Here is a 14,655-nt window from a genome sequence, read left to right on the forward strand (position 1 = left end):
TAAAGAGAAATGTATTTTTCCATAAATATTACCTTTCACCTAATATTTCAGCCAATGGGATGAAAGATTCAGCGGAAGCGCTCGCAATTTGAGAAATGATTGACAGGCATTTTGAATGAATCACAAGGACGAAAAAAGAACAGAGGCGGGGCTATCGCCAGCGAGAAGGGGCGGAGTCTACCGTCCATCTTTAATGTACTGGATTGAAGGGGGATTGACGAGACTGAAAACATTACCAAATTTTTGCAATAAGGAATTGTCGGATATTTTGATCGTGGCTGTCATACAGAGACACAGACGAATATTACATACGTTTGAAAAAGGTATATGAAGAATGTGCATTAAATATAAGCGTTTACAACCCCCCACACCGTGAATTGGAAAAACTATGTGTCTGCTAGCAGAGCGTTAGCCGTCAGCGCTGCTCGACATCAAAACAGCAGCATCTTAATCTATGTAAACTGCAGAAATACACAGTATATGTTTTATATGCGCTGCCGGGATGATATCTGATCAGTGCAGTGAAGAGATGGCGATTAATTGATGCTGATCTAGCACGTTAGCAGCTTGGTGGCTAGTGCTCAGTGATCAGAGGCTGCGTAAATCTGCGTAAACAGTGAGGTTGTGCTAGCGTTACATTATAAGTGATCTGATCTCCTGTAAAGATCACAGTGCGCTGTCATCATATGTATTCATATATATAATTGCTTTTTTAACTGTTGACAATGAAGGCAAGAGTGTAAGCCTTTTTGATCAGAGTCTGGGTTCTTTATTGACACAAATAAGACATTACGTCAATCAAGCATGTAGTTGGATGCTGTGATAAACAATAAGACGAAATCTACCTATCAGGTGTAATCTAAGCATTGATCGCGTTTTACACAGGATGTAGTCAAAGTTAACAATATCTGATCTTTTTACGTATGCAGTGACAGAAGGTATGAAGACATTATCATAGCGAAGCCATGGCTGATAAGAGGAAACTTCAAGGTAAAGTTGGATTATGATGATCATAATTCTCTAACACTCCCAGTTATTAGAAAGACATAGACATTATAGACTGGTACAGCTGCTACAGGACCGTACATTCTGCCCATTTCTTTGATTATTATATAGTATTTTAACTTGTGCATATTCTTGTACAACCAGGTGAAATAGATCGATGTTTGAAAAAAGTCACTGAAGGCGTGGAACAGTTTGAAGACATTTGGAAAAAGGTGGTATGTTTACATCTGGGAATTAAATGAAAAATTAGGTGTGCATTGGAGATATATATTTAAATAATTGGTTGAACATTTTATTCGCAGCTTCACAATGCAGCGAATGCCAATCAGAAGGAGAAGTATGAGGCAGATCTCAAGAAAGAGATTAAAAAGCTCCAGGTGAGATCCATTACACAATTTTGCCTTAATGAGTTAACACATTCTCATTTAATGTCATGTTATAATATTAGGCTTTAATGCAGTCTCAAGCTTATAGTAGCTTTTTAATAACATCAAGATTTTAGGGTAAAATGCATAATTATTGGAAAGTGTTTAATAAAGGTCACCATTTCTTTTTAATGATACTTTTAAATTACCTTAAATATACGTTCTTAAAATTTTAGGGGATAAAATGTGTGAATCTAATTCTTTCCTCCAATTGTTTTTTATTCTCAGCGGCTACGAGACCAGATTAAAACGTGGGTGGCATCCAATGAGATCAAAGACAAACGACAGCTAGTGGAGAACCGCAAGCTTATTGAAACGGTCAGAGCGTGTTGCCAGATTCCTTGTGACACTCTTATTTTAAGTCACCTACCTCCCAATAAACAACAGTTTATCTCCTAGCTTGTTTGTAAAAATATGGATGTATTGACTAGATGCTTATGTCTTGGTCCATCATCCATTTGTACAATATGTAATGCCCAAGTCTGGTCCATCAGTTTATGTCTGCCTGGCTGTCTCTTTCTCTTCAGCAAATGGAACGTTTCAAGGTGGTTGAAAGAGAAACCAAGACAAAGGCCTATTCTAAAGAGGGGCTGGGCTTGGCCCAGAAAGTGGACCCAGCACAGAAGGAAAAGGAGGAAACGGAACTGTGGCTCACGGTACCAAAAGGCTCACAGATTAAAGGGAGGGGGTTGAAAATTTTAACACCCTATAAGCATTGCAGTAATGAGATGATTTGTTCCCTTGCAGAATACAATAGACACTTTAAACATGCAGGTGGACCAGTTTGAGAGTGAAGTCGAGTCGCTGTCTGTCCAAACTCGAAAGAAGAAAGGAGACAAGGAGGTCAGTGTTTTAATCTTTCTCCCATATCTTCCCATTTTATTCTCTTATTCACAATGTATTAATACTGTCGTTGTTAAGATGTTAAAATAAGGCTGCATGATTATGACAAATGTATGATCATGGCTAAATATATTTCCCTTGTTATTGTAAAATCATCAATGATCAGTAATATATAGGAATATGTACTTTAAGTGGTATTTTGACAGTCCCATCTCATTATTAATGAAGGACGTTGTCACTGTTTCGCACATCTGTTTGAACCCTGCAGCTCAGCGTGAGCTCACAGATCTGGACGGTCACCAAAACTCCCTTTAAAGTCAACAAACCTGCTTTGACAACTGCTTTTATGTATTCTGTCTCTGTGATGTCAGCAAATCCAAAATAATTCCAATGTTTCAATGACACTAATGAATTTCACTATATTTGTTAAGCAGTAACCAGTCCTGATTTTAAATTCATTTTATATAATCGTATTTAATTCTTGCCATATAACGGTTGGTCTTCAGAAGCAAGATCGGATCGAGGAGCTAAAGAGGTTAATTGAGAGGCACCGGTATCACATTAGAATGCTGGAGACCATCTTGAGGATGTTGGACAATGATTCGATTCAGGTGGACTCTATTCAAAAGATCAAAGATGATGTGGAGTACTACATTGACTCTTCACAAGACCCGGACTTTGAGGAGAACGAGTTCCTCTATGATGACTTAGACTTGGAAGATATACGTGAGTTTGACCAAAGAGCATGTGGGTGGATTCTGTGAAAGGTGTTAATCATTCATGATGTAAGGGTAGGAGTATAAATTAGTTGCATATTTGATGGGTTATCATATCAATTCATACTTGTCTATGTGACATCACTCAATTAAATATTTTCAGTTCTTATGAAGATTTCAGGAAATGAGCAAGTAGACACTTGTGTAATGCTTTACCCAGAAATGATTTTGTAAAAAAAATGTATTACCGACTGATTTAAAAATAATATTAACGTTTTAAATCTTTACATCTCTTACTATATCTTTGTCTGGTTTTCCTCAAGATAGCTGGCAAAGCATGTTACTGGGTATATAAGCTTACTCGACAGTTTTCACGTCAGAAGTGGACCCAAGCATATTTTTCATTGTCTTGTTCTGTAGCGGCAACCTTGATGGCAACGTCACCTCAGGGCAATAATGAAGATGACATGTTCCTTCAGTCCAGCAGCACCCCGACCTCCACCACTTCCTCTTCTCCCATCCCTCCATCTCCAGCCACAGGCACCACGGTAAGATGCTTGTTTCACGTTTTGCCTTGTTGCAGTAATTTATGCTTCTTACTCCATTTCCTTAATTTATTGTCTTAAAAAGTTGTTATTCAATTGTTTCCTCTTTAATTTTTTTTATTCAACCTTTTTGCCTGAATATTTGTCTTATTGGATATTGTGTGTGATTACATTTTGTTCAGGAGAATTTGGAAGATAAAAGAGGTCGATCTACAGACAGTGAAGTCAGTCAGGTGAGACCACTGTAGTACTATGAAAGGTATTATAAAGCATTAATTTGTGTTTAACGGGGAAATAAAGCAAGTCATAGAGGTTTGGAACACAGTGAGAATTATTAAAATGTTCTAATTTGATTGAACCATTCCTTTCAAGAATATCTCTGTTTCCACAAACCCCTCATGGCTTTCTTGCTCCTCTCAGTCTCCTGTGAAGAATGGCAACCCATCTCTCTCGTCCTTCTCCTCGTCCGCCTCCTCGGGGTCCTCCTCCTCCTCTTCTTCTCTGGTCTCCATGGCTACTGTTGTCGGTGGCTGCACAGCGCTCTCCGGGGGCAGCAGCCTGATGGGAAGCTTTAGCAGTGCAGTACAGCAGCATCCTCCTCAACAGCAAGCACAAGTCAAACTCTCCTCGTCATCCACACCTTCAAACAACACGCCCAGCCCGCCCAGCTACCCCACACTACCCACCTCTACTTCTTCCTCACTAACCAGTTCCAGCACACCTGGCCTGATTACTTCCAGCTCCCAGCCTTCGGCAGGTTCAGGGGGCTCCAGTCACGGATTAGGGTTAGGCCTTGGAAAAGGCGGTGTGACTGTGACCAGCAACAGTCAGATGCCAGGTTTGGGTATGACAGGGTTGTCTGGTTCGCTCAACACCATGGCAGGACTTCTCTCAGGCTCTACCCCGGCCCCGTATGCCCAGGCGGCTGCGGGTGGAACGGCAAGTAGTGCCTCCAGTGGTCCAGTCGGGAATAGCAGCGGTATTACTAGCATATCTGCAATAAGCGGAGGAGGAGGGAGCTCGGGTGCGACCAGTAACGGTACAGGTTCAGTGGGAACTTTGTGCCTGTTAGGGTCCAATCCTGGTCATGGAACTCTAAGCGGAGGGATTTTGAACCTGGTACAAGGGCAGACGTCGCTTCAGGGGTCTGCGCAGGTACCGGTAAGCCCGGTGGGCGCAACACCTGGAGGAGGAACCAGCGAGGGTGGGCTGGGCGGTAATGGAGGCAGCGTGGTGGGAAGTGGAGGAGTGGGGACGAACGTTGCACCTGCAAGACCTCCAAGCAGCCTGAAACAAAATGGAGCCACCAGTAAGTTTGTCTAGGGATTAAAAAAATGGAACATCTCCAGTTTTTCTTCAGATTTTATGATTATTACTAAATGTTAATGTTGACTTGATTACCAAATAAAACTTATTTTTTATGATTTCTTCTATGCCTGTCTTCAGGTTACAGTGCGGTGGTTGCAGAAAACACACCAGACTCCTCCCTCAGCAGTGGCAGCCAATCACAAAACAGCCATTCCTCCTCCTCCTCAAGCTCGTCATCAAATCAAACGTAAGGTTTCCCTTTCTTTAACCACCACAAAAAAACAAGCATTGTGATTTATTGATCTAGATCGTCTTTTTCTCTCCAACTTGCTCTGTATTATAGTCTGGATAATGGTCCCAGTTTATTGAGTTCTATCACTCTACCCCCCTCCTCCCCATCACCTGGTTTCACTGACAGCTCACCTGGTGGTGGGAGTCTGCTAAATGGCCCACACTCCTACACACCCAATACAGAAGCCATCAAGGTGTGTTTCTCATCCTGGTTACACTAAAATCTGTTTCACCTTTGTTCACATTACACCGTGTCCTATTCAAGTAATATGAAGTGACAAGCTGTAGTTCTGACAGCTGTGACCGGAAAATTTGTTGGTCTCTTGCAGGCTCCTGAACCACCAAGCTCTTTGAAAGCAATGGCAGAGAGAGCAGCACTAGGATTGGCACTGGATGGAGAAATCCCATCATTACACCTCACAGATCGAGGTATCGTCACACACTGCTCTTTTTCATACACCTAATACTTCTATGTAGCTAGAATTAGCTCATTCTAAGATAATAAAAACATAACACTTCATTATGTAAGGACTTTATACACCTCTAAAGACATGGTTACAGTATATATATTTCTGTCAGTAGATAGTTCTAAATGTTGCACCTTTAATTCTTTGGGAACACACAAACTGATAAATGTAGTTATATCCAAAGATGCTGTGCATAAAAGCATAAACTTTGGAAAAGCTTGAATTCTAAAAAGTATTTTCTTTAGATTTGTTCTCGGGATCCTCAGCCCCACCTGTTCCCACAACGGCCCCCCAGCCTGCTGTTTCAGAAGTCAACCTTCCGCCATCTTTAGGGGCGTGTCCGTTAGGCCCCACCCCTCTCAGTAAAGAGCAGCTGTACCAACAGGCTATGCAGGAGGCAGCATGGACACACATGCCCCATCCGTCAGACTCAGAGAGAATAAGGTACACACACTACTCAGCAGAATTTGTGTACATGAAAATGTGGATATGATCTCAATCTAATACTGTATCCTTCATTTATAGGCAATACCTGATGAGAAATCCTTGCCCTACACCACCATTCCATCACCAGGTTCCCCCACACCATTCAGACTCTATTGAGTTCTACCAGAGGTTGTCCACCGAGACTCTCTTTTTCATATTCTACTACCTTGAGGTGTGTATGTGGTAAAATAAATCATCTCTTGGATATTTGAGGAATCTAACTCTTGGTGCTCTTGTTATTTTTAAGGGCACAAAGGCACAGTATCTGTCAGCTAAAGCACTGAAGAAGCAATCATGGAGGTTCCACACAAAGTACATGATGTGGTTTCAGAGGCACGAGGAACCCAAGACCATCACTGATGAATTTGAACAGGTAGGCACCCATCATTGTTATCATGACCTCCACAAAGATAAACGTGTGGCACATTGCGATGTTCTTGTTTTGTTTTTACCTGTAGGGCACGTACATTTACTTTGACTATGAAAAATGGGGCCAGAGAAAAAAGGAAGGATTCACTTTCGAATACAGATACCTAGAGGACAGAGATCTACAGTGACAGATGGAGAGACCGATTACTACGACAGAGAAAACTCTGCTGTTGACATTCCGAGATGAACTCCATGTCGTGGTTAAAGTTGGATGTGAAGTTGGCCTTTTTCTTTAAAAGAGAGAGAGAGAGAATGTGAGATTGAAGGGGGTCGAGTGCCTGTTTACATGCAAACATTTGAACCTCCTATAACCTTGAGTCTTTGTCCCGCTTAATTTCTGTTCGACCCAAAACCCTCATCTAGCCGAGCAACAGAAATAAAAGGAACAATTTGGTTAGGATGCCACAGACAAAACATTTTGCTCGTAGATTGTGTTTGGTGCAGTGTTGCATTAGCAGGTCCTATACTCTTAGATGACACATTACTGACTATGATGTACGGGCACTAAGCTAGATGGCGTGTCTTCGATTGGTTGTTTTTAGTTCATCCAGCCCCTCCATGAGTGTTTAGGCACTGTGACTTTGCCTTGCGAGATAACGTGTCGACCATTAAATTGCTATGCAATTGAACTCTTCTCGACCTTCCTACCTTTATCATGGCCAAAATGCGGTTTTACTATACCGCAACAAAGTTGGCGTTGATAGGGTAACGTTCTGTAGCATCTATCTTACAAATGTTCACAAGCAAGGTGGGTTAAGCTGTCAGCCAGAAGACTGGCGTGTGATTTATGTGTCTGTTAAACATGGCATGAGTGATCTCACTTCAAAAGTATCTAATAAAAACCAAGATTACAAGTAAGTACAAGGTAAAACTATTATCCTTTGTCCTTTTTTCATTTAGGTTGTTCATGGCTGAATATTTTTGCTGTGTGGAGTTTTGCATGTACAAAAATAAACTTGCCCAAACGTTCCCAGTTTTTTTGTTACGTCTCGAAAATCCCTGCGTATTCTGCTGGACAGTGTCCCTCGAAAGAGATTTGTTGTTCTGTTACTCCATTATTTGGCAAAGCTATTTGAAACATCCCTACACGACCCCTTGTGAGATTTGATACATTTCAGTTTCCTCTCGTCTTGGGACAGCATACACAGTGATATAATTGTGAAAAGATGGGATTTTTTTTTGATGAACAGAAGGGCAGCTGATTGCATTTGTGGATTTATCTCACAGTTAAAAGTCATTCTTGCCTTTTTTGACATGGACAGGACAGTATGCGATTGCAATGTCGCTTAATAGGTTGAGAGGAAACAAAAATACAGAGTTGTACAATTTCAATAAAATACTTTTGTGATGCAGTGTCAGCGTGTTTGTTGTTTCCACAAACAAAACTATTATTATATGTTCTGATTAAGAATGCAGAACCACAAATTAATCTAATTCTAAGTCAGTTTTTCCACTCTGTGAACCACACACACAAAAAAACTAGTTTTTAAAGTTATCTTTATGTATTTAAGAGTTTCATAACAATGAACCCTTATACAATGTAGTACATAAGAGTGGCTAACAGGTAGACTAACCGGGTGAAAAAATATTAAACCTTTTATGCGCATGTGTTCCATTCTGCTTGAAAAAGACTAGACGAGAAGAAACTACATTTAGGAAAATTCCAAACAAATTGGAAACTACATTTAGGAAAATTCCAAACAAATTGGCATTTAAAGGCTAATTTACACTGAACCAACAAACACAGTATGCTGTGAATTAGGATTAAAAATTCTTAATTTCTTGAAATTTTGATGATTATGGCTTACAGATAATGAAAACCATATATTCAACGTATCAGAAATTTTTAATATTACACAAGATCAATAAAAAAATGATATTTTAAACAGAAATGTCAGGCTTCTGAAAAGTATGTTCCATTCTATGCACTCAATACTTGGTTTGGCCTGCTTTTGCATGAATTACTGCATGAATGCGGCTTGGGATGGAGGCAATCAGTCTGTGGCACTACTCGGGTGTAATGGAAGCCCAGGTTGCTTTGATAGCGGCCTTCAGGTGATCTGCATTGTTGGGTCTGGTGTCTCACATAGATTCTCGTTGACTGTGGACTTCAGAAAACAAGGTGGAACAAAGTCCTCTTTTCAGATGAAAGCAAATTTTCATCATTTTCCAGTAGGACTTTGCCAAAGGTACCAAAAGCTGGTTCAAAGACCCACGATGTTACTGTGCTTGATTTGGCCAGCAAACTCGCCTGACCTGAACCCCATTGAGAGTCACCAGACCCAGTAATGCAAATGACCTGAAGGCCGCTATCAAAGCAATGGGCTTCCATTACACCTGAGCAGTGCCACAGGCTGATTGCCTCCATGCCATGCCGCATTGATAAAGTAGTTCATGCGAAAGGAGGCCCAACAAAGTATTGAGTGCATAGAAATGAACATACTTTTCAGAAGCCTGACATTTCCGTTTAAAATATTTTTTTTATTGATCTTGTGTTATTTTCTAATTTTCTGAGACACTGAATTTGGGGTTTTCTGTTAGCCATAATCATCAACATTTCAAGAAATATAGGCTTGAATTATTTATATATAATATAACATATGGGTTTCAATTTCTGAAATGAGTGACAAAAATATTACCTTTTTCATGATATTCTAATTAAGATGTACCTGTATATGTTTCATGACAATTACACAATCAACCCAAAGAATACAAAACAAAACTAACTGACAAAACACAAATACTCGAAGATTAATCTACATACCTTAGAGGTAGAAAAAGATGTGATTGAAAACAACAAAGCGCATTTTTTCCAAAGGCACATCTTGGTAAGAATCTCCCTGAGCATTTTGCTAGCGTCCCTTAAAAACCCAGACCAAAATGACAGAACCTCAACAGTGAGCAGAGTATCTTCAAACTTAAAATGTTATGATCTGCTCTACTGCTGTGGAAAAGAGACCATTGTACCAATCGGAGACATTTCAAATGATACCAAACATGAACGTTCTTTGTTTTTATAAGATATGGTTTTGCCAAATCCAGTTTATGGTAAACCATGGTGAGCTGTGAAGTGCTCAAAGTTGAGTTGGAGAGAAAATGGAGAGGGGGAAAAGGGAACAGTTGTAAAGGTGTGAGTTGGCAATCATCATTCATTGTTGTATGCTGTCTAACATGGAGATGCAAGCCCTGTGGGGAGTTCATTGTATTGGATGAAGCTCTGCCTTTTTTTTTAGGATGTGGTGCCCTTTTGGTGTGTGGACACCTTGGCACCGGCCTAACACAGGTATGACAGATTATATAGGACGTGAAAAACGTTGTCTACATCAAGACCATGAGAATATTCTGGATGACCATCTTTAATCAATTTAAACATTTTGTAAGAAACAGGGAACATAACTGACAAAGATGAAAACATGGACATCATACCTTTTGTTCATGTTTAAAAAAATGTCTAAATAAAATATGATTGACAAAATGAAACACACAACACAATGACTTCTGTTACTGTGCACAAAAAAGGATTTCTATCACCCTTCCTTACGCTGTCCTCAATCTGCCCACGGATGTCCTACTGAGTGGGTGTGTGACGGAGTATAAATTTGCAGTTGAAGTGTGACACTGTCCACGGATGTTGAAGTATGTGCTTTCCTATGTCTGACATGCCGCCTCACACCTTGTCATCTTTCTCTCTCTTGACCTTGACGAACTCAGCCATGTTTGAGAAATATTTCTGATTGGCTTCAGCCACCTTCTTCTCTGCAGCCTGTGGATTCACAATCTCCAGCCCCTGACAAACAGTAGAGCGCACAGACAGTCAACTTCACAAACCTAAAGCTGTCATTCGTTGACTGTGTAGGGGTTCAGTGGGCCAACACAAAAAGTGACTAGAAATAAATGTGTGAACAACTACAAAGTAAAGCAAGTAAACTTGAGCCACTAGTGCAGTTGCAAAAATCACAACTTTTAAAAAGTTTCAAACAGGCAGTAGGGGAAGGAGTTTGAGCAGGTTATATTGTCCCAACCTCACGCCATTGGTTTTGTCTATGCTATGTGCAGTGTTGGGTAAGTCTCTCTGAAAAAGTAATTAATTACTAGTTACGAATTACATATTCAATAGCGTAATTAGATTACTGTACAAATTACTCTCTCCAAAAAGTATTTAATTACTTATTACTTTCTATAGCCTACATCAACCTGGATTAAAATGTATTCAAGGATAGACATGAAACGGCTTATTTAATTCAACAAATAAATAAAAAATAACAACCTCAATTATTCTTATTAACAGACCAAAGTATACAAATGTGAGAAGGATAAATTAAACATACATTTTAAAGTTAGACTTATAATGTTGATGTAATTTCCACTATTGAATATATTGAAAATATAGAGTAATCGCTTACTTTGTTTTCAAGTGAAAAGTAATTAAATTACAGTAACTAATTACTTAGTAGCTAGTTACACTCAACACTGGTTAAGTGTGATCTGGACAGGTGGTGCAGAAATAGGAGTTTTGACTAAAGCGTTTGTGGGTACCTGCAAAGGAGTGAATGCCACACTGGAACTGATTCCAGACGATCGGTCTCTGACGGTGGATTTGCCTCCATACGTCATGCTCTGTTTCTGCAATGTCCGCTGTAACAACACAACATTCCAAATGAATTTAACTTTTAAGAAATGAACACAAGACCACAACTCGTAGAATTCCCACTGACATACCTGCATGGATTTGGATATTCTGGCTTTGGTCGAGTCATTGACCTGAGCTTGTCTCACCCTGCCGCTGCCAGATTTTCCCAGCTGACCGAGACTGAAGCCAAGATCCTCTTGATAGGCATCATCCTCAATCTTACAAAGAGAGGGATGACAAGTGTATAATTAGCCATTGCTGAACAAAGCCATGGAGTTTGACAAAACAACTAACTGGTGACAACTAACCTCTGCAAATGTCATTCTGTTGGCGTGTTTCCTGATCTCTGTCAGACCCAGCCTTTCCTTCATCTTACGATACCTGAGAAACACCAATGGATGATTTGGTCACATCACACTCATGCAGGTGAACACAGAGCAGACAAAGTAAAAAAAATCAATAAAATTAGATGTACACCGATATATCAGAAATTTATAATCTGTCTCGGTCGAAAACAGCTATTTTTCACACTTTCGGCTATAGGCCGATAGTTTAAAAATAGCCTAAGAACAGGACCGATAATATATCCTGTCGATCAATCAAATAGTCATTATATGAATTAATAACATTTAGAAAGTTGAGAAATATTAACTTAATCCTCAGAATCTGCATGTGCCAGTAAAGGTAGCGACATTTAGTATTGATGCATCTCTACAATACCAAAATATAATGAAAAAAAAACTTAAATGGCCCAAAGGTATGTCTATTTATTTTAATATTTGTTCTCTTTGGGGTAAGATGTGTTCCTAACAGGCATCTCTAGATTCACAAACTACTAGAGACAAACACTCACCTCCTCCCTCCTCTCTTTTTTCTCTGTCCATCCAGGGGTGCAGGAAGAGGCTTCACCTGCTTGACTGGTGGGGGCTCCTGCCATTTATCAAACTTTCTCTCGATCTCCTCCTTCAGATCATAGCCAACCTGCACAAAAACAACACCGACAAACGAAATCCAGAGCAACTTCCACACAGCCATTTTTTATAAGTCTTTCTCTGTAATGAGATGATCACCTTGCCATCTACACTCTCATGGAAACTGTCCACACGAGATGCGAGAGTGCATTTAGCTGAGACCAGGCGCGCCGCTTTCCTCCTTAGATCCTGGGAGCACGTTTGAATGTTATTCTGAATAATTCTTAAATCAAATAAAAAATAACTACAAAATAAAAAATCTGTTGCTCACCGGAGGCAGAGTCTGCACTACATCACAGTGGTAGATGTGACCCGTGTGAGGCAGCAGGGAAGTGCTGCTGAATCCAGACAGAGTTCTCCGCTGGGCTCCTAGCAGCATTAGATTGCATGCAGGCATCTTTGACAGATTAGTCAATCCACCAGCAACACCTGAAATGACAGAGAGGGGATTTTGCAAAGAGTTGCAGAAAAAAGAAACAAACTTGAACACATTCTATCATAATCCAACAACAAATATGGCTAACTAAAATTTGATTCAATGTAATACATCCATTTTGTGTTCTTACCCATGATCTTGGCAGCAGTTGATGCGCCAACTATGATTGAAAGATTAGGAGCGATGAATGACATCTTGGATTCCACATATTCATAGATCCTGTGTTTGGATTGGTTGAGCTCAAGGGCCATGTCACACGCCTCCTCCAATCGCTGGAGCTCATCATCGGTGAGCATAATCCTGCCAATATTTAATCACTCCATCAGAAACACTACAAAAATCATACATTACGATCAACTCTTTAAATTAATATCATAATCATTCGGATATAGAAGACAGTCTAGTGGAGAAATATTATTGTCTCATACATTTATACAAGTGCTCATTTACCCTTGTGTAGTTGAGGCTGTGACACTGACAACCATGATAGTGGCATTGGTCAGGATCTGCTGGAGAGTCTCGTTGTTTTTGCATTTCTCAAGGTTGTTGCCCAGCTCCTAAAGACACAAAAAGCCCACAACACAAGACACAAAGTTGTTTATTACACTACATCTCACAAGTCCCGAAAAAAGGGCTCTTTGTCCGGAGATGCATATGTATTTTATAAACTGTTGCCATTTCTACGTACCTTTACAGTTCTGATATAATCTAGTGCGTTTGGCACAAGAGACTCCAGTTCTGGAAACCTTTTGGAGTATTTGTCACGAACAAATTTGTGAATGATATCTAGGAAGGAAATAAAACGCAACAGATGTCACAATGTTTGATAAAGGTTGTACGTCTAATACACAAAACTGTTCGAATTAAAATAACTTAAGGCTTTGTGGATATAGAAAACTCACTAAGCTCATTGTCTATTTCCACTGTCAGGTTGTTGGCGGCAACAATGAGTCTGTACTCCGGGTCAGCTTCAACAGGTCCAGCCACTGACAAGAGAAGAAAATTGAAACCCAATAATCAACATTTATGTTTATTAGAATATACAAATATTCTTCGATTTATTCAAAGCATGTCTTTCAGAGAAGGCTGTTCTACTCACCATCTGAATTCTTGCGTTGATTTCCAACATACTGACCAATTTTATCTATAATATCAGCAAACTGAAAGACATCAAGATGTGCTCAATAAGTTAGTGCAACCATTCAGGAACAAAGTATGCGGCTTTCCTTTTAATTATCCAGTATAACAGAGTTCAACATGATTAAAACACAAAGCAGGCAAAACCTCACTTGTTTGCTGTGTCTAAGTTTTGCTATGGACGTGACACTCTCCGTCCCACTGTAATCGACCTCCATCTCCTCTGGTATGTCTTCCAGGCCCCCATCGGCTTGTGTCTCCCCGGCCTCCCCATCACTCTCACCGCCCTCCTCACCAGGATACAATCCATCTTCTTCTCCTGCCTCCTCTAAGTCGGCGAGCAGCTCGTCTGCTAAAGACATCTGAGAAAGCGGAGAAAGACTTTTTGAATCAGTCCCTGTAATGTTAGTTTAGCTTGTGCTAGCAAAACGATTATCATGGGGTCGATCCCAAGGAGCACAGCTTCAAAGCACGTACTCAAATAACGTACTATAAACAGCTTTGGATAAAGCGAAAAGATTGCGTCGTTTCACACTGCGGCCAAACACGCTTACAACCGAACGTGTAATAATAAATGACAATATAAAGCGTCATAGATGAAAACCAAACACAAACAGTATTTAGGTAACGTTATGTCTAACACACGGCCATGTTTACGTGCAGTAAATGAATAATTTAAACATCAGAGCAAAACATTTTCATATCAAAAACAATTTTGTAGACAAAAATAGAGACGGAGATAAAGCTTACATTTTCAAAGAGTCTCTTTTCTCAACGCCACAACAGACATTCACATGTAAAACAACAAACGTGCGTCCACCAAGCAACGCACTAATATCGTTGTAGTGTAGTCGCTGACTAATGACGTCACTTCTCTGGCAGCAAAGGCTTCTGGGAAATGTAGTCTTTTCTCAGAAACACGCAAACCAGGCTTTTTCAATTATTTATAGAAAACAACTATAGTAA

The 14,655-nt window shown here is 40.0% G+C and overlaps 2 protein-coding genes across 5 annotated transcripts; one reads left to right on the forward strand and one right to left on the reverse strand.

Moving 5' to 3' along the window:
- The first annotated feature begins 172 nt into the window (after positions 1-172).
- Positions 173-7,867, forward strand: cnot3a (CCR4-NOT transcription complex, subunit 3a). 4 transcript variants are annotated; one of them, XM_079469667.1, is made up of 18 exons: positions 173-323; positions 930-990; positions 1,150-1,217; positions 1,308-1,382; positions 1,659-1,748; positions 1,958-2,086; positions 2,178-2,273; positions 2,780-2,999; positions 3,410-3,537; positions 3,717-3,767; positions 3,955-4,843; positions 4,981-5,089; positions 5,186-5,327; positions 5,463-5,562; positions 5,846-6,044; positions 6,126-6,258; positions 6,334-6,459; positions 6,545-7,867. In XM_079469667.1, exons 2-18 carry the CDS (start codon positions 966-968, stop codon positions 6,641-6,643), a joined length of 2,679 nt encoding a protein of 892 aa, XP_079325793.1. In that variant the 5' UTR covers positions 173-323; positions 930-965; the 3' UTR covers positions 6,644-7,867. The 4 variants fall into 4 exon arrangements, with proteins under 4 accessions (XP_079325793.1, XP_079325792.1, XP_079325795.1 ...); XM_079469666.1 differs by having other exon boundaries at positions 193-323; positions 1,150-1,220; XM_079469669.1 differs by lacking the exons at positions 173-323; positions 930-990; positions 1,150-1,217; positions 1,308-1,382 and adding an exon at positions 1,434-1,508.
- Positions 7,868-8,977: 1,110 nt separating this feature from the next.
- Positions 8,978-14,572, reverse strand: prpf31 (PRP31 pre-mRNA processing factor 31 homolog (yeast)). Its single transcript, XM_079469670.1, has 14 exons — positions 14,440-14,572; positions 13,842-14,051; positions 13,652-13,712; positions 13,455-13,538; positions 13,241-13,338; positions 13,003-13,109; positions 12,683-12,852; positions 12,388-12,545; positions 12,216-12,305; positions 11,999-12,126; positions 11,454-11,526; positions 11,235-11,363; positions 11,052-11,150; positions 8,978-10,302 (listed from the first exon to the last, which is right to left on the reverse strand). Exons 2-14 carry the CDS (start codon positions 14,049-14,051, stop codon positions 10,183-10,185), a joined length of 1,527 nt encoding a protein of 508 aa, XP_079325796.1. The 5' UTR covers positions 14,440-14,572; the 3' UTR covers positions 8,978-10,182.
- Between the last annotated feature and the right edge of the window lie 83 nt (positions 14,573-14,655).

Source organism: Barbatula barbatula (genome assembly GCF_947034865.1).
Source record: "Barbatula barbatula genome assembly, chromosome: 12".
Classification (NCBI taxonomy): domain Eukaryota; kingdom Metazoa; phylum Chordata; class Actinopteri; order Cypriniformes; family Nemacheilidae; genus Barbatula; species Barbatula barbatula.